Source organism: Anguilla rostrata, chromosome 19 (assembly GCF_018555375.3).
Source record: "Anguilla rostrata isolate EN2019 chromosome 19, ASM1855537v3, whole genome shotgun sequence".
Taxonomy (NCBI): domain Eukaryota; kingdom Metazoa; phylum Chordata; class Actinopteri; order Anguilliformes; family Anguillidae; genus Anguilla; species Anguilla rostrata.
Window position 1 is genome coordinate 4222970 of NC_057951.1, and position 17883 is coordinate 4240852.

The 17883-nt window shown below is 48.8% G+C and overlaps 1 protein-coding gene across 6 annotated transcripts in view; it reads right to left on the reverse strand.

The window, feature by feature from the left end:
• LOC135245508 (myosin-binding protein C, slow-type-like) overlaps positions 1 to 17883 on the reverse strand; it is a 34724-nt gene that overhangs the window by 9532 nt on the left and 7309 nt on the right. The window contains exons 2-20 of one of the 6 annotated variants that reach the window (XM_064318586.1): positions 17202 to 17228; positions 15635 to 15694; positions 13582 to 14370; positions 12594 to 12650; positions 11211 to 11261; positions 10085 to 10126; positions 8752 to 8862; positions 8203 to 8351; positions 7740 to 7857; positions 7599 to 7650; positions 6335 to 6391; positions 4161 to 4327; positions 3362 to 3494; positions 2467 to 2475; positions 1504 to 1628; positions 1227 to 1332; positions 667 to 833; positions 362 to 527; positions 137 to 243 (exon numbers count right to left, since the gene is read on the reverse strand). In XM_064318586.1, the coding sequence (XP_064174656.1) occupies positions 137 to 243; positions 362 to 527; positions 667 to 833; positions 1227 to 1332; positions 1504 to 1628; positions 2467 to 2475; positions 3362 to 3494; positions 4161 to 4327; positions 6335 to 6391; positions 7599 to 7650; positions 7740 to 7857; positions 8203 to 8351; positions 8752 to 8862; positions 10085 to 10126; positions 11211 to 11261; positions 12594 to 12650; positions 13582 to 14370; positions 15635 to 15694; positions 17202 to 17228 (2493 nt within the window). The remainder of the gene's footprint in view (positions 1 to 136; positions 244 to 361; positions 528 to 666; positions 834 to 1226; positions 1333 to 1503; positions 1629 to 2466; positions 2476 to 3361; positions 3495 to 4160; positions 4328 to 6334; positions 6392 to 7598; positions 7651 to 7739; positions 7858 to 8202; positions 8352 to 8751; positions 8863 to 10084; positions 10127 to 11210; positions 11262 to 12593; positions 12651 to 13581; positions 14371 to 15634; positions 15695 to 17201; positions 17229 to 17883) is intronic. The other 5 variants (XM_064318588.1, XM_064318587.1, XM_064318590.1 and 2 more) reach the window with 5 other exon arrangements.

Below are 17883 nucleotides of genomic sequence, written 5' to 3' on the forward strand. Positions count from 1 at the left end.
GCCTAAATTTCCGCCCTTCTAGACATCTAGATTTTGGCTTTTGCTCATGGGGTTGTTTCTCTTCTGTGCTAGTAGCTACTGGATCGGTACTGTAGATCAGTACCATCACGTCCGTGCTGCGGCGTCGGTGCCGTACCTATGATGTTGACTTTGCAAGCGAGGCCGTCAGTATACCCCTCCAGCACAAACGTGTACTCCCCAGCATCGTGGATCGTGGCAGCTGCTATCTCTAGCCTGTGGTTCCTGTGGCAACAAAACACAGCGAGAGAAAGAGAGAAGGGATTCGGTCACGGGGAAAAGAGCGGCCGATTGGCCGAGGAACACCGACTGCGGCCTCCGATTGGCTGGGAGAGCAACCCACTTGGCCCTGTGCAGGATGTTCACGCGGTCGCTGGGCTGGAGCAGCTGGCCGTTCTTGTACCAGTTGCCGGCGACGTTCCCCGGGGAGATCTCGCAGTGCAGCTTGAGGGGCTGCCCCAGACGAACCGTCTGGTCAGTGAGGTCCTGAAAAATCTTCAGCGGCTTCACTGAGGAGGAGGAGGAAGAGGAGGGGAGAGGGAGAGAAAGCGGAGAAGAGACAGAGAGGGAGAGAGAGGTCAACCCAGAACGGCTCTGCGAATGCGCGTGGATCTGGACCAGCGTAGACGGCGGGGGGAAGGAACTTACGGTCCACCTTAATTTTGGCCTCGCTGGTGCCCCCGGAGGCCATGATGGAGTAGGTTCCCTTGTCCTCCAACGAGGCGTCCTCGATGATCAGGAAGTGCTTGGTCCCGTCACACTTCACGCGGTACCGTGACCGCACCCCGGTTGGAACTTCCACACCATTCTTAAGCCTAAAGGAAGAAACAAAGCCCACTCGCTCAGAACCACACACAGAAACACAGCAACCACACCCTCAGAACCACACACAGAAACACAGCAACCACACCCTCAGAACCACACAGACAAGAACACAGCAACCACACCCTCAGAACCACACACAGAAACACAGCAACCACACCCTCAGAACCACACAGACAGAAACACAGCAACCACACCCTCAGAACCACACACAGAAACACACCTCAGAACCACACAGACAGAAACACAGCAACCACACCCTCAGAACCACACAGACAAGAACACAGCAACCACACCCTCAGAACCACACAGACAAGAACACAGCAACCACACCCTCAGAACCACGCAGACAGCTGGGAATACAAGCCAAGAAGAGAAATACGTACCATTTCACTTGAGCTCCTGCTTCAGACACTTCACATTCCAACTCAATTCGCTCGTTCACTGTTGTAGAAACATCTGTCAACTCTTTGGTTACGGTCACCGGTAACTCTGCCAGGGAAAGACGGTGGCCTCATCAGGATGGAACAACAGAGAGCATGGCAATAGCATGGCCAATATCACTGGATGGGAGGCGGCGCCTTCTACAAACACCATACTCCGATTGGTTGGGAGGCGGCGCCTTCGGCAAACACCCCACTCTTATTGGCCAGGTGGCAGTACCTTTCACAAACAGCTCCGTTGAGCACTTCTCGTTTCCGGCGGAGACGGAATAGGCGGCATCGTCCGAACTGTTGCAGTTGTTGATGATCATGATCCTTTGGGTGCCCTTGTGCTCAAATATGTACCTGTGGAGGGAACCCGACAGTCAGGCCGCCGCATTGCCGCTGCCGCCTCACATCAAGATCACAGCTAGACGGCGAGAATATAGGCAGCTTGCTGCACTGTCCCGGCACTATGGCGGCTACTGTACGGAGTCCGCACAAGCTAAAATAAGCACCGAAACCCTACGCATGCGAGAGCTGGGTAGTGTTTTAACTGGTGAAATTCTGATGAAGTTAAGTTAAGACTCAGAGGTCAGACTGATGAAATGAAAGACTTGGGATTAAACCTGATTCATGTCCTTGCGGTTTCAGAGCAGAACCTCAGAACCTCACCCACACTAGTTTATCTCAGTCTTTGGCGTATTTTCGTACTAGCTCGACCCAGACCTCACCTGGATCCACCACAATTGCTGCCAAGAATCCAGCACCTATCACACACCCTCCCCCCTACACACACACACACACACACGCACACACACACACACACACTCACAATGTCCATAGCAACATCCACCGCGTGCAAACAGTTTCTGAGGGCATATTCCAGAATCTGGGTGGCACATCTGCAGGGCTAATGCCCCAGTAACCCTAGTAACTGACCACAGAGGCGGGGCCTCTGCAGTAGTAACCAAGTTACTGAGCATAGGGGTTTGGGCTCCTGCTTCAGTAACTAGGTTACTGGCCAGGAGGCGGGGCCTCCATTCTCTGTAACTTTGTTATTGAGCACAGAGGATGAACATGCCCCCCCCCCAGAGAGTGCTGAAGGACCAGATTCCAGAAACATGCCCCCAAATGACCAACATTCTTGTACAGAGGAGGCGAGAACCAGTCCAGAAGTAGCAGCGTGGCCCGGTGGACTTACTTCCTTGAACTTGGGTTCGGCAGAGGAGCCGGAACAGGGGGGCGTGTCACGGAGGGGGGTGGAGGTTATGGCAGAGAGGACGAGTCACCATGGCAATGCATGACAGACATAGAGGATACAGGGACAGAGTGACATCATGCCTGGAGCAGACTGGAAGAGCCATTAGCCACATAGCAAACAACAAAAGAGATCAAACAGAGAGGACAGGGAATCCTGGGAAACGTATGCCACCAGAGATCAGGTAACGGAAAACTGCAGTAACCTCCCAGATGGCTTTAACCTCCCCACAATGGCCCCGTAAAGGCACTGGTAACATGCAGGAAGCATGTTGCCCTGTAATAATACCACACTCTCAAAACAGATGCGTCAAAAAACAACAGATAACGTGTCCTTTTTTTTAAACACACTTCCGTATCTAGTTAAGGACGACACATTTTGTGTTACCTTCAACAGTTTGTTGAAATGTCTCCCTTTGCAACATATCAATTGTATATTTGTAACACAAAAGCAGTGACTTTCACACAAAAGCTGTTGAAAGTAAGACAGAAGTAGTAACCCAAAAGGTATGTTGGATGTTAACGCACCCTTTTTTGAGAGTGAAGCTACAGAGCTAGGTTAAATGCCTATAAGAGAGGTACCACCATTTTCCTGCTCACAGGATTAAGAACAACGATGAAAAACTCAACAAACTCAACAACAAAACACCAGATTCCCAACAGAGGGGATCCAACCATAAATGAAAACCATTTTGACAGGAAGACCCCCCCCACAAATGGGGACCCCCCTCGTCCCCAAAAAATGTTTTTCATCCATGACAAACTGGAGAGAGGAAACAGTGAAGTCAGTAAACGAAGAAACGATGTAGGACAAAAAAATGAAAGGGGGCGGGGCCTACTTGGGCGATGGCCGGATCTCCTGGCCGTTCTTGTACCACTTCAGCTCCACGGTGGGGTCGGCCAGGTCTACCACCATCCGGATCTTCCCGCCTTTGTCGGCCTGGTAGGCCGGATCCAACTTCTTGGCGAACGCTTCAAAAAACAAAACAAGAGGCATTCACTGTATCGAGGGTCTTTGGAAGAGAAAATGCAGTACCTGCCGGTTTACCTCACGTCCATGTCACCGCCGTTGCAATTATGTGACGCTTATTGCGAAATTGGCAGGTGAAGGTCAGAGTTTCTTGTCGATTTGTGGTGTCTGGTTATGTGCCCGACCAAAACAGAGCGCATGTGGCGGGGATCGATGTGTCTGTGAGAAAAGAAATTCATTACCGTTTACTCTCTGTACCATATCCCGTCCTTGTATTTATGTGTAACCTTCAGTATTGAACAGTTGTGCAGTGACGGTTTTCCAGGGTTTCGCCACTTTGTGGTGTCGGTTTACTGTGCCGCCGGAAAACGTGCAAGCTGTGAATGTTGGGACCCCAGATAGCGAGCGGCTCCGGGCCGGATCTGCGCCGACTCTGGGCCTGATGGGGTCAGCCCGGAACGGGCGCAGATCCGGCCAGGGCGTGGCTCGCTCCCTGGGGGAATGTCTGTTTAAGCGTGTGAGGCGACATGGACGGGTCAGGTAATGGATGCCAGGAGTCGGGCTGGACCGTGCTGGATTTTTTACAAGGCGTGGAGTACAACCCGCATACTAACGAAAAGCAAAAGAAAGCACGGACTGAAGTGTTTCGTTAAAAAACGCGTCGGCACCTTCGCTTTTCTTCTCCACCTTCTTGGTCTTCTTCAGCCTCTTGAGCAGCCCCCTCAGGTCCGTGATGCCGTACTCGAAGGCGATCTTCTCGTAGTCGCAGGGCTTGGCGTGCTTCAGGATCTCCCAAACGTCCACCTGCGGGGCCTCCTCCTGGTGCTTCGGCTCCCTGGTGTGGGGTGGGGCGGGGTGGGGTGTTAGGGCGGGGGGGCGCTGGAGAGGCGTTCGCGACGCGTTCTGAGGAACCGGGCGGTTTTTTTTTCGTGTGAGCAGACTACGAATCTGTGACCGCCGTCATTTACGACCAATAGGCTGCACTTGAATCTGGCAGCCAGTGATTTTTAATCGTTTTTAATCTGTGCTGCGTGTCTTGTCTGACGCTGGTGTTTTTAAATGACCTGGTACTGGTCTCGAAAGTGAGTCTGAGACTGGTATCTTTACTTGGGAGAGGATTCTACAGCTTCTCTGGGGGCTGGTTTTTTTTAATTTTTTATAGGGAACTGTTTTCTGCAGCGGCTTTTGTTTCCGGGGGTTCCTCAGAACGTGTCGCACAGAGGGATGGGCGTAGTCTTTACTCTACCTGTCCTCTGGTTTGGTCACGTGACCGTATGGAGTGACATATCACACACTGCGCCTAAACTGTCCCCTGTTCTGCAGTCACTATGGCGATGCCCACTTACAGTGCGGTAGCAATCAGGAGCAACAGGCAGTGTCAGTCCTACTACAGGAAACAGGAAGTGAAAATTTGTTGTGAAGAGTGTGACGCTAATGTAATGTAATGAGCACTGACTTCATATTCAATGTTCTCTTCTGTAAAGAAAGTTTTTGCAATTTTGTGTCAACCAAGGTCAAAATATTACAGTTTGGTGGCACGTTTAGCAAAGAAAATGATAATAAAAACGTCTCTAAATTCTATCAAGCATCTTAGACGAGAGCACGCATCTTCCGTTTGAGTATTTGCCAGAGATCATAACAACACTTTTGTACTGTCATTCCTATGGCTGGCAGATTTATTGGACAGTTCAGTCACCTTAATCTCACAAATACATTGCACCAAGGCCCGCCAAGCACGGCCTGGCTCTGAGGCACGTGGGTGCCTCACCCTGGTATCCATTGCTCGAGTGGCCTCCGAAGCCGGGGCGTGGCCGTGCTCGTCGTCTCACCCCGCGGCGTGGAAATTAGTCGTCCAGACGCAAGACAGTTAGTCGGCGGTGTGGAAATCGATCGATCGGAATCGCTCGGAGATTTCCCTACACTCCTTTCGGAAACGATTCTCGATGTCGGAAGGCATCGAGGCAAGCAACCCGGAGAAAAATACGGGGTTGCTTGAACCAAGTGCATCAAAGAACACTCAGGCTAACAGACTGTGGTACAAGGGTTTTACCTTCACAGCTACGACGACAGCGTAGCGGGTAACACTATTTTACGACATCATTTATAAACTGTTTATTAACTGTCGCTTAATGAAACGTTTATAAATGTTGCGTTTTAAATGAAGTGTTACCCGGCTGTAGGCCAACACTCTGATTTCGTTCACTTTCCTGTAGTTGCAGTGAGACTACAGGATTGTGCCACTTACCCTCGGTAAGGTCTAAGTGTTTTAAATACTCATTCGCTTTACTAACCTGTTCATTCTGAATGCAAAAACAGAAGAGACAAGCGCAAATACAGGTGTCACTGCATGGAATCTAACTGCAAAAAAACAGTTTGTCCTTCCCTTTGAATGCCAAGTGTGTCTTTTTATGTGTACATTATCAGAACTAAATATTGAATAAGTAATGTCATCTGTTGGTCCTGTTGCTGCTGGCAAAAACAGACTGCTTTAACCCCCCAATGTAGAAATGCAGAAATCTTAGCAAGGCTTAATGCACAATACAATGACAATTCATTTCCTGTTCTCACTTAAGTACTGTAGATTTACGAACAGATTAAAACATATTGTTCTCTGAATGTACTGCAAAGATTCGCACACAATACCTCAATGTCAAGAACGTGTTCAAATTAACACACTAAATATCAGCAATTCAGAAGATTTTGGAAAAAAGAAACTCAATCACTAAAAAAAATTTTTTAAAAAACTATGTCAAAAACCAGCTGGAGGTCAAGCGGCCATTGGCAGTGGTGTGTAGAAGCGATAAAAAGGCCTCCGTCCTCTAGGGGGCGCCGTTATTCTCACCTACGTTTAAGGAGACCACTAAAGTCAAGCTCGCCTGCGTCTTCTTGTCCTTCATTGCTGTTGTCAACAAGAAGAAATTCAAAGGTGTTAATGACACAGAAACTGAAACTGGGCTAACAATGCTACAAAAGCAATGCACAACTGAATGCAGTCGACACAGCATTAGGTCCAGACTGTCCACAGAACTAAATAGGTTCCTCTGCAGTTCTGTGAGACTAATGCTTGATTGAGGCTTACAGAAACACCGTTTGCTTTGTTTCCTTGACAACAGGATGCAAACGAAAGGGTTTATGCAAGGGGCCAATCGAGAGCGATCCCAGCTCGCACGTAACGGTACGTTCCGACAACATTTCAGCAACACCGCAGGAATGTTCGAGCCCTGCCCCAGTGCTGCCGCCATGTTGTGAGAACATCACGCAGAAGCTGAGATGTTTTGCGTTGCTTTCAGAAAGGAAGTTCCAAATGCAAGTGTTGGCCTTAGAAACATTTCAACACCATTTGTGTTGGTTGGTTTGTTAATATCCCTTATGCAGCCAACTGCTGTAAATTTCCACAGTATTTACACAGTTTGCAGAACAACGTTAAGCTCAAACGTGATGTCACTGCTCTATCCAAACCATTAGCATGTGTTTCATGCGTGACCATAGTAGACCTTTACAAGGAAATTTATAGCAGAAACAAAATGTACATTGTGTACATTATAACAAAATGTACACAGTAAAATGTCCAGTGTTAAATGAACTCTTACAGCGTACATATGGTTCCACTCCCCACTCACATGACCACATGTACTCTGTCAGAGTTGAATTAACACTGGGCATTTTACTGTGTACAGTATGAAGCCTTCCTACTCGCTCATTACGAATGGAGGCACTCAGCCTCATGAGATTTCCCCCAATAACATACTGTTTCATTGGTCCCTTAAAATGACGACAACACCATAGAAATATACTAACACAAATGTATACACATCTATACAAAAATATACATTTTGACACAATTGACTTGAACTGAAATTATACATATTACAGATTATAACATATTCATGATGTAAATGGCTTCTACCAGCCTTATTTTTAAAAAATAAAATAATCCTTCTGGTAGGCTTTCCATAATAAGACAAAAACACCCCACTGAACAAAACCACAAAAGTCCACATGATCCAAATCCGTAAAACAATGGCACAGTTTGCGTGGACTGCAGGTTCTTGGACTGCTTCCGGGAGCGGAAAGGATACAGGTTTCATTCGTACGAATCCTCTCACCTCCTCTTAAAAGCTGATCGGATATCCATGGCTGAAGAGGCATCTGCAGCCTCTGAAAGAGAGCATTGTGGGTGTTTATCACTTCCTGTTTCTGCCGGATGAAACGTCCTCGATTTCGTCGCCGCAGAGAGAAGCCTTCACCTTTGACCTCCAAATCGAAGGAGCAGCTGTCGAACTTGTCCTTGCAGGTGACCTCGCACCTGTAGTTCCCAGCGTAGTTTTCTTTGGCCTTGATGATGTGCATCTCGAAAGTGTGGATCTGCAGGCGATTAAACGGAATTCAGTGGGACAGGAAGGGACCGGTATCTCAGTGGGACAGGAAGGGACATATTTTTCAGTTGGACAGGAAGGGACATATTTTTCAGTCGGACAGGAAGGGACATATTTTTCCATCGGACAGGAAAGGGAACCGTTTAACCGCGGAACAGGAAGGGGCCCTATTTTCAGCGGAAGAGAAAGCGAACCATTTATCAACAGGGGCAGGGAGGAACTAGCGTAACTACTGTCCGATTGAATTCAAATTTAGAACGCAGGTTTAAAAATGCGGGTTGTTTTTGAGGCGATGAAGCATTTGAGTCTCGTGGAGGCTGCGCCAGGCCCTTGCCTTGGTCTGCCGGTCGAAGCTCTCCTTCAGCTGCAGGTGCTTGCCGGTCTTGCTGGCCAGGTCCATCCACTTCCCTTTGAACCACTTAATGGTGGGCTTCCTCAGCAGGTCCTTGGCCTCCACCTTCGCAACGAACGTGATGTCCCCCCCTAGTGGTCACAGCGTATCAGCACCGCGACTCACTGACATACAATCGACCCCCCCCCCCCACAGGCAAGCTAATTTCTGCATGAGCGACAGGTGTTTGACCCTTTTGGAAGAATACCTTGTAGCCTGTAGCCATTTGGTTGTATAGTAATGGGTAAGGAACTGGTCTTGCAACCTAAATGTTGTAGGTTCGATTCCTGGTTCGGACACCGTCATTGTACCTTCGAGTAAGGTACTTAACCTGCACTACTTCAGTATTTATAAGTGCTCTATAAATGGATGCTGTGTAAATGCTGTGTAAAAAAGTTGTGTGCTCTGGATAAGAGCGTCTGCTAAATGCCTGTAATGGTAATGTCATGGAGCATGCGGTCAGTGGGTAGCGCCACGCCCCGGAGCGCTCACCCACGGTGATGGAGCCGCCCTGGGGCTTCTCGATCAGCAGGGTGGAGAGCTCCGAGTTGTTCTGCTGCTTGTCGGCGTCCTCCGGAGGCTGGCCCTCTCCCAGGGACCACACTGCGTTTGCAACAGACACGCACGCCATGTGACCAGAGAGAAGGCACGCGCGCGCGCACACGCACACCAAATACTACCCACCTGAGAAAGAACACACACACACACACCAAATACTACCCACCTGAGAAAAAACACACACACACCAAATACTACCCACCTGAGAAAAAACACACACACACGCATACCAAATACTACCCACCTGAGAAAAAAAAACACACACACACACACACACACACCAAATACTACCCACCTGAGAAAAAACACACACACACACATATTCTTTCAGCTAGAACATACACACAGATGCAAACACACACACACACATCAAATACTACCCACCTGAGAAAAAACACACACACACACACACATTCTCTTCTCTCAACATACACACAGATGCAAACACACACACCAAATACTACCCACCTGAGAAAAAAAACACACACACACACACACACACAAACACACACACACACATTCTCTCAGCTAGAACATACACACAGATGCAAGCACACACATAGACCCTATAGACCAAGCACATTTGCACACATGAATTAAGCAATCCGTCGACATGAAAAGCAGGGAACAATGCAAACAACACTGAGGCAACATCGGCGCCATCCTTCACGTCTATCAGAGCGATGTCACTTGAGAGGTAACATCCATTTTCGGTCAACTTTTTTGCACCTCGGGAAAGCGAAAGATGCGAAACGTTTCCGTCTTTCAACGCGAGTCCTTTCAGGCCAGCTCTCTCTTCAGTGAGCCTTCCAGCCTGCCTCCATCCCGGCGAGTCCTCCGCAAAGCCTCTGCTTCCACAAGTCTTCCAGTCTTCCGCAAGTCTACCGCCTCTCTACCTCAGTGCAGGTCTTCTGTGCCACACCTCTCTACCTCCGTCTTTCAGGCCGACGGCTCCGAGGACACGGTTTGTGTGCCCACCATTTCAGTTCCCAGCTATTATTATTATTATTATTATTATTATTATTATTATTATTAACTTTCGGTAACCTAAAATACCGCGGGCTAGCTCTCTTCTGACGTGACCCCGTTGTCGGCCCCTGATTCCCTTTCGCTCCGCGATCCGGGGCGGCCCACGGGGGCGGCCCGCGGGCAGCCGAACCGACCGGTAGGAGTCGGCGGAGGACAAGGGGGAGAACACCCGTTCTCCCTGCTCGCGCCCGCGCCTCCCGTCAGAGTTAGCGCCGTAGCGTAGCGTTCGCAGCATTACCTGAGTCCTTCCTTCCTTGGGCTGCGCGGGAGACGCTATCATCTGAGCGGAGACAAAGACAAACGTACAGGACACGTTATGTTGCAGGAGGAAAGCACAAAGCGAAAGCCATCGCACGCAGGTCCGCACACACGCACGCACGCACGCACGCACGCGCGCACACATCGCACGCACATGAGCACGTATGCGCACATACACGTATGCTCCCCCCATCCATGCAACGGGCACATGAAGCTTCCACAGTCTCTGAGCCAAAACTAGTACGATGAGGCCAATTTGCATTTTTGGAACGTTAATACTAAAAGTGGTATTTTGAGCATTGCTATTGAGACTAATTTGTATTTTTAGTCACCAATTGTGCTGCCTTTGAAGTGGCAAATTATTATGCTTTTTCCATGATTAATTACAGTTTTTTTCACTGTGGAACAACAACATGACAACAGATCAAAATATAAATACCAATATACTGTATCCACAACAGTGATACAGTCTGAAACCAGGTTACCTTGGAAGTTAATCTAACATATACGCTACAAACATGGTACAAACATATATGCATCACAAGTAGTATGTGCAGTGGACATACATCTCACGTATGTAATGTATGTGTACACACGTACTACACGTGCTGTCTTACATGCCCCTTTATATGACGTTGTTAGCATATAAAGGTCCTGTATAGAAGACCGACTACATTTTTTATTTTTGACATTGTGCACAGACATGGAAAACACGAAACACATATGTAAGATTATTGCACATACGCGTACATGGCTTTGATTTGAAAGCTGATTAGAAAGCTTATTCTGAAAAGGAATGCAGGGGGGGGTACCCTCAGAGTAGCCCAGGAGTCTTCAGTAAACACCCTCCATTTGTCTGAATGCCCAATTAGCCTGTCCCATTGGTGAACTGTCCCGTGAAATTGGAAGGGGAAGAACGTGCACAGAAGAACTATCCCAACACTATGCAGGAGGACCTTAGCCCGCAAACCCTCTGTAACAATGCACCGACAACCGGCTTTTTTTTTTTTTTTAGCGCGGCCTAGGACACTGATGCGGTTTCCGTGGCAACAGTGCCTGCGTGGAGGATGGGCCCGGTGACGGGATTGCGACCAAAAGCGACCAACCTGTCGGAAGCTGCGGCGATGAGGTTCTGGCAGCGTCATCGTCCGCGACATCTGCAACAAAGGCACGACGGACACAGAAGCTGAGCCGGCGACAAAGCGGCGGCAGCAAGCAAGCGCGCGAGACGCGGCGTGCGAGGGACGGGGAAGCGCGACAAGGGGGACGCGACGCGCACGGCAGGGAGCGCGCGCGAGCACACGGACAGACGCGACACAGAGGTGCCCGCGCGGCGGCGGATGGTGGATGCGGTGTGTGAGATGGACCAGCCGGGTGACGTCACAGATGACACGGCAGATGACATCACGGGGTTCACACGGGGAAAGCACAATGTCCCCTCTGCTGGCACGGGAAAGCCACTGCCCTCTGCCCCCCAGGAGCAGAGAAAGTGCAATGTTATCAGCCTCAACCCTTTCAGGTGTACTGCATGGTCACATGACATGTGATTAGAATGTTCTTAACTGAACATTCTAATGCTGATGTCACAATCGCTACTGGTAATTAGAATCAGCAGTGTTCTAGAACACTGACTTAGAATTTAGAAGAAAAAAAAAACATTCTAAAAAAATCTACTTTTCAAAGGGTTCGTGGAGGATAACATTCCAGGCTTTGGTCAATTCCATTTCAATTCAATTCAATCAATTCAATTAATGGAATCACAAGTGCCCATAATGATCTATGGCCATTTTTAATTTCCTAAATTGATTCAATTTAAATGGAATTGATTGGAACTCACATTGTATTATCTGTGAATACTGTCTGTGTAACATCAGGTCTGCTGGCGAGGTAATCTCAGTTCTGCTAAAGACTGACGTCTTTCAGTCAAATTAAAGACTGATATCTCAGTACTGCTAAAGATTGCTATCTCAGCCCTGCAAAATGTTGATATCTCAGTACTGCTAAAGATTGCTATCTCAGCCCTGCAAAATGTTGATATCTCAGTACTGCTAAAGATTGCTATCTCAGCCCTGCAAAAGACTGATATCTTAGTACTGCTAAAGATTGCTATCTCAGCCCTGCAAAAGGTTGATATCTCAGTACTGCTAAAGGTTGATATCCCAGTTCTGCTAAAGACTGATATCTCAGTACTGCTAAAGGCTGACATCTCGGTCCAACTAAAGACTGATGTATCAGTTCTGTTTATGAGGTAATATCAGTCCTGCTATAAAGTGATTTCAAAGTACTGCTCAAGATTTATATCTCCCCCTTGCTAAAGGGGGATACGATGACTGCAAATGTGTGATATCTCAGGTGACTGGGGTCTTCCAAGCATAGAAGCACCCCTCTACTCCTGCTGATAAGTGGCTAATTGCAGCCTATTTGCTCCACACAGAGGGGTAGCGGACAAGTACACGGACACACACACACACACACACACACACACACACCTTGAGACGGGGTAACCACAATAACTGGTTCCACCTCCACCTTCAGCGGGGACCGCTCTGTTTGGGACAAGGCTTGCTTGTACATTACAAAGACCAGACCACACACTTTTCAGCCACTGCCAAAGACACACGCACCCACAGGAAGTTCGCTCTCACGCATGGAGTTCCTGCACACACAGTTCCTGTTCAGCCACAGTCGCTTGTGAGCGTCGGGGTACTCATCTCACTCATTCCATTATCTTTCATTTTCACCCAGAGTGGAAGGAGCAATTACATTTAGGAGAACCACTCCAAATGATCACAATGGTCAACCCGTTAGCTATGTGATAATTTTTAAAACACACACACACACATTGAAATACAAAAATAAAAGAATAAAAACACATTCCAATATAACGTGGAGTGCATTTCATGTGACTGCTGTGCTGCTCTACTTGCAGACTTACCCCAGGGAACCTGCTGCAAGTGGACAGATATGAATGAGGTCATGTTATCATAGTGTCTGTTTGCAGGTGCGGGGCATATATTTCAAAAGCGTTGACATGTGAGAGTGTGAGGTTACACCGGCTATATTCAGAAGGTCAAACATAAGCTGACGCAGGGGCTGTGGAAGAAAAGTCAAAAGTGACAGAATTATTATACCAGGAAAAAAGCGAGGTTTTAATTTAGTCGCGGTGTCAGTCGGGAGGGACCTCCTTCGTCTGAACGTTTTTTCTGGATGTTGTGGTGGGGTAGTGCTTAATGGCGGGGTCAGTGTCAAAAGAGCAGGCTGGCGGGCAACCGGAGGGGGTCACCGATGTGCGACGAATCACGCAGGTAAATCTTATCCGTAAAGCCGTAAAGTCTCACTAGATAGGGAGCTCCGCGATTGGTTTTTAAGTGGACGAACTTTGAACTTAACTTGTTGAAGGTGAATAGAACGCATGCAAAAATAAATAAACAAATTAAAAATTTCACAGCCACACCTTTGCGGTTGGGATTTGCTTACCAGCGTCAGTGGGTTTGCTCGGGGTCAGTTCAGCATCTACAGGAAGCTTCTGCTCAACATCTGCAGGCGCTGATTCAGCAGCCACAGGGGCTGGTTCAGCAGCTACAGGGGCTGGTTCAGCAGCTACAGGGGCTGGTTCAGCAGCTACAGGGGCCTGCTCAGCATCTACAGGAAGCTTCTGCTCAGCAGCTACGGGAAGCTTCTGCTTTGTGTCATCTACAGGCACCTTCTTTTTAGTAGCTACAGGAAGCTTCTGCTTAGTATCTACGGTCACTTTCTTTTTAGTAGCTACAGGAAGCTTCTTTTTAGCGGCGAAAGGAAGTTTCTTCTTAGCATCTGCAGGGGCTGGTTCAGCAGCTACAGGGGCTGGTTCTGGAGCTACAGGAGCTGGTTTTGCAGCTACAGGGGCTGGTTCTGGAGCTACAGGAGCTGGTTCTGCCGCTACAGGGGCTGGTTCTGGAGCTACAGGGGCTGGTTCTGCAGCTACAGGGGCTGGTTCTGCAGCTACAGGGGCTGGTTCTGCAGCTACAGGGGCTGGTTCTGCCACAACAGGGGCTGGTTCTGGAGCTACAGGAGCTGGTTCTGCATCTACAGGGGCTTCTCCATTAGCTACAGGGGCTTGCTCAGCATCTACAGGGGCTTCCCCATTAGCTACAGGGCCCTGTTCAGCATCTACGGGGGCTTCCCCATTAGCTACAGGTGCTTGCTCAGCATCTACAGGGGCCTGCTCAGCATCTACAGGAGCCTTCAGCTCTGCATCCACAGGTTCCGTCTTAGCATCCGCGGGTTCTGTTGAGCAAGCATTAAGACCTAGGCTAAAGCAAAGCAGGCCTCGGACACAGCTGCGCAGAGCCGTCATGCTGCCGGACAGACGGACACGGTATTAGTGAAGCGCGGCGAGGACCGTGGGAATGAGTACCAGTTTTTCATCCCAGCAGGCACTGCAGGACACCGGGACCAGCTCAGGGAGGGGATTACACAGCATGCGACTGATCCCTGAGAGAGAACGTCTTTCTCATTGGTCCTTTTTCTTGTCCATCACATGTAGTGACCAGTTTTTCAGAAAATCTGCAGGCAAATCTACTGAGCAGGGTAATAGAATGGCACTTACTTATGCTTGCACCAGACCTGGGTAAAAATACATATTTGTTTTGGATTCAAATACTTTTCTACGCTATCTGATCTTGTCCGGTGTATTGGAACCAATGAAATACTCTCAAAAAGTGCAAACCCCGCCTTCTGGTCATCAAGTATTTGAATCCAAAACAAATACGTATTTGACCCAGGTCTGCCTTGCACCAAGCTTGCCAACCCCTCACTAAATGTCAATTCTCAACTGTCAGTTGGGGGTTGCATGACTACACTGACATAGCTCACATTACCTTGGTAGCTATATATAGCTAAGTTTCAAGGGAACATGCTACAGCTATCTACTTAAGGCTGGCTAGTTAGCCAATAATGCTAACTAGCTGGCAAGTAAGGCAGTCAGCTAACTAATAAAAGCAAGTGTCAGGTGTACTTGGCATTCTGGCCTCAACTGAATGGATCAAATTTTATTTCTCAGCTGAACATAGGCATTTTAAACCTGAGAAAAATATCAGATCAAGTGGAAAGCTAGCTACAGAGCAACTTGTAAATGGGTAAGTAGCTGACTAGCTATGTCAGTGCAGTCAGTATGCCTACTATGGTTGGCTAGCTTGCGTTAGCTATGAAGCTGGGTTTTGTAAATTAGATGACAGCCGATCTTTTGCGCATTGCGTTTAAGTTCTTTCATAATTTGTCTCTTTAATTTACTAACGCAATGCAGGTTTGGCCCATAATCCTTTGCTTTGTCTTTGACTTCTTACTTGTATGCTAAATGGTTAGTTTTAGTGGCCAGGTGTCCACACTTTCATCAATTTGATCTGCGCCAAGTGTACCAAGTGTCGACAACCTCACACAAGTCATGGATTGTACAGCAAATTTGTAAATAGGGGATGGGTAAGGGAGGAACAGTGTCTGGCACGGTAAGAGGACAAAATAGGTGCAGGCACGACAGAGTATGCTCACTCACCTTGATCCGTAGTCTCGGGGGGCGGAGCCTGATTAGCCTCAGGGGGCGGGGCATGATTCTCTGAGCACACAACAAAACAGTGACATCACGAGTTCTGCTTTTCCCATAACGGCCACAGCAACAGGAAGCCGGCGCGCCCACAACCGCAAGTACGCAGGGGGACAAGAGCGCCTGTGGCTTTACTGAGAAACGGACGCGCTGCACAAAACCCACATTCTGACGCACTGCAAAGGAAGAGTCAAACGAGAGGATGAGCAGATGGCAGCAAGTGCGCACACGCACACACACACACACGCACGCACGCACACAGCCGAACCACTGCGAAAACTCCCACCGGACGCTAGCACGCTAGCACGCTAGCACGCGTGTTCGCCCAAATGCACCCCTCCCCTCCATAATGTACCCCGAAATCTACCAGCTGCTCTGGGGGTCGGTCAATTTCCTCAAACGACCACAGCCACTCTGAGTGTTGGCCCATTCAGCGGCGATGAACCACAGGGTGTCTGTCGGTGCACGTGTTACCCAGGAGCAAGGAGCCCCAATATTCGGCATAATTTAACGTCTTGGCGCGCCAACTTTGTGCCCACGTGCCGTACACGACGCCTCCAAGTAAAATTCGGGTCACTGTAACAGACAGTCTGTCTATAGGAGGGGGTAAAAATGGCAGCGTATACAGCCATGTAACTTTATTCTGTACACCGACCCCGAGGTCAGTGGTAGAAAAACACCGGGCACTAAATCGCAGCTCGTATTCTGTCCACAAGGTCAGAGAATAAACAGCTCCCCTCCCCTCTTTTACTGCCGCCCCGGGGCAGCAGAACCTGTTCAGAGCAGGCAGCTGGCGTCTAGAATCTTCCAGAAAATACTGCAGCGTCGGTGACCACCCCCCCCCCCTACTCCCACACTCATCTTATCTTTGATGTTTTGCTTACCTAATTTAGCTCCCACACATTCACTCTCCTCGTCTTCCTGCTTCTCACTCTCAACTCGTCTCAAACTCCCAGAATCGGACTGATTTCAGTTCCTTTCTCTCACGCTCATTTTCATACCAGGGTCCGATGTGTATTCATAAAGCACCGTATCAGGGGTGACCAATCTTATCCAAAAAGGGCCGACGCGGGTGCAGGATTTCGTCTTAGCCCGGCTTCAAGACACCTGATCCGATTTGAAGACCACGATTAGTAAATTAATTGAATCGGGTGTCGTAGTACGGGGCTAAAACAAAAACCCGCACCCACGCCGGCACTTTTCAAATAAGACTGGACACCCATGCACTGTTTTGAATACAGAACTTTAATTAAAAATTTGAAGGTTTCCCTCGCAGGACGCAGAGAACTTTCGACCGAAACATGACACCAACCGAAAACGTACAATAAACCCATGTGAAACAGACACTCGGCTTCTTGTAAAACGGTTGGTAATCTGCAGGAATTTTAACGGTTGTCTGAAGGGTGAAAGTGCTGACCCTGGTGGGGGGGGGGGCACACCGATTGGCCCGTGTTGTGACCCTCAGGTGCCCCCCCCCCCCCCCCCCTCAGTGAGACGCGCAAACAGAGAGGCGTCTTACCTTCCGGCGGGCCATTGGCCACCTCATCTGGAAAAGAGAGGGAGAGAGAGAGAGACGGGTTAATGCACACCCGCAAAAAAAAAAAAAAACGGTTTGTCTCGGCAACTGAAATCCACACGTCTCTGTGTGTCCTCTGCGTGTTTCTCAGTCTTACTGTTAGTAATGGAAGTTTAAGTCTGTTTTAGCTGCTTTTTTTCCCCCCCAAAGCATTCAGGCATGTGGCACCAGAAAACAGGGTCGCGATATGCGATGTTCTCACTGAAGTTAGCGACCTTAGCAGCTAGCTTAAGGGCGGTTCCAGGCAGTCAGGGGAAAGGCTTTTACCCCTCATGGTAAAACCACCAGCGCTTTGTTTTTACACGTTTGCATTAACGAGCTCGTACATCTGTGAAAAAGATTCAATTTGACGAAAGTTTAAATGAGGGGCAACATCCACGTATCGATTTCCTCTTGGGAACGGCATCGCGCTATCAAGAGTCCATTTTATGCCAGCGGTGCGTTAGCATTTCGTTTGGATCGCAGGCAGAACTATCAAGTTCTCTGCAAGCACTACCCACCCCCCCACCCCCACCCCCACACCCCCCACCCCCAGTGTTCTTATTGAGGGTGGGGGGGGTTGTGGGGGAGAACATGTGAGACTGCGACAGCATTTGCCTCAAATGTCCTTGCCATGTTTTCTAGC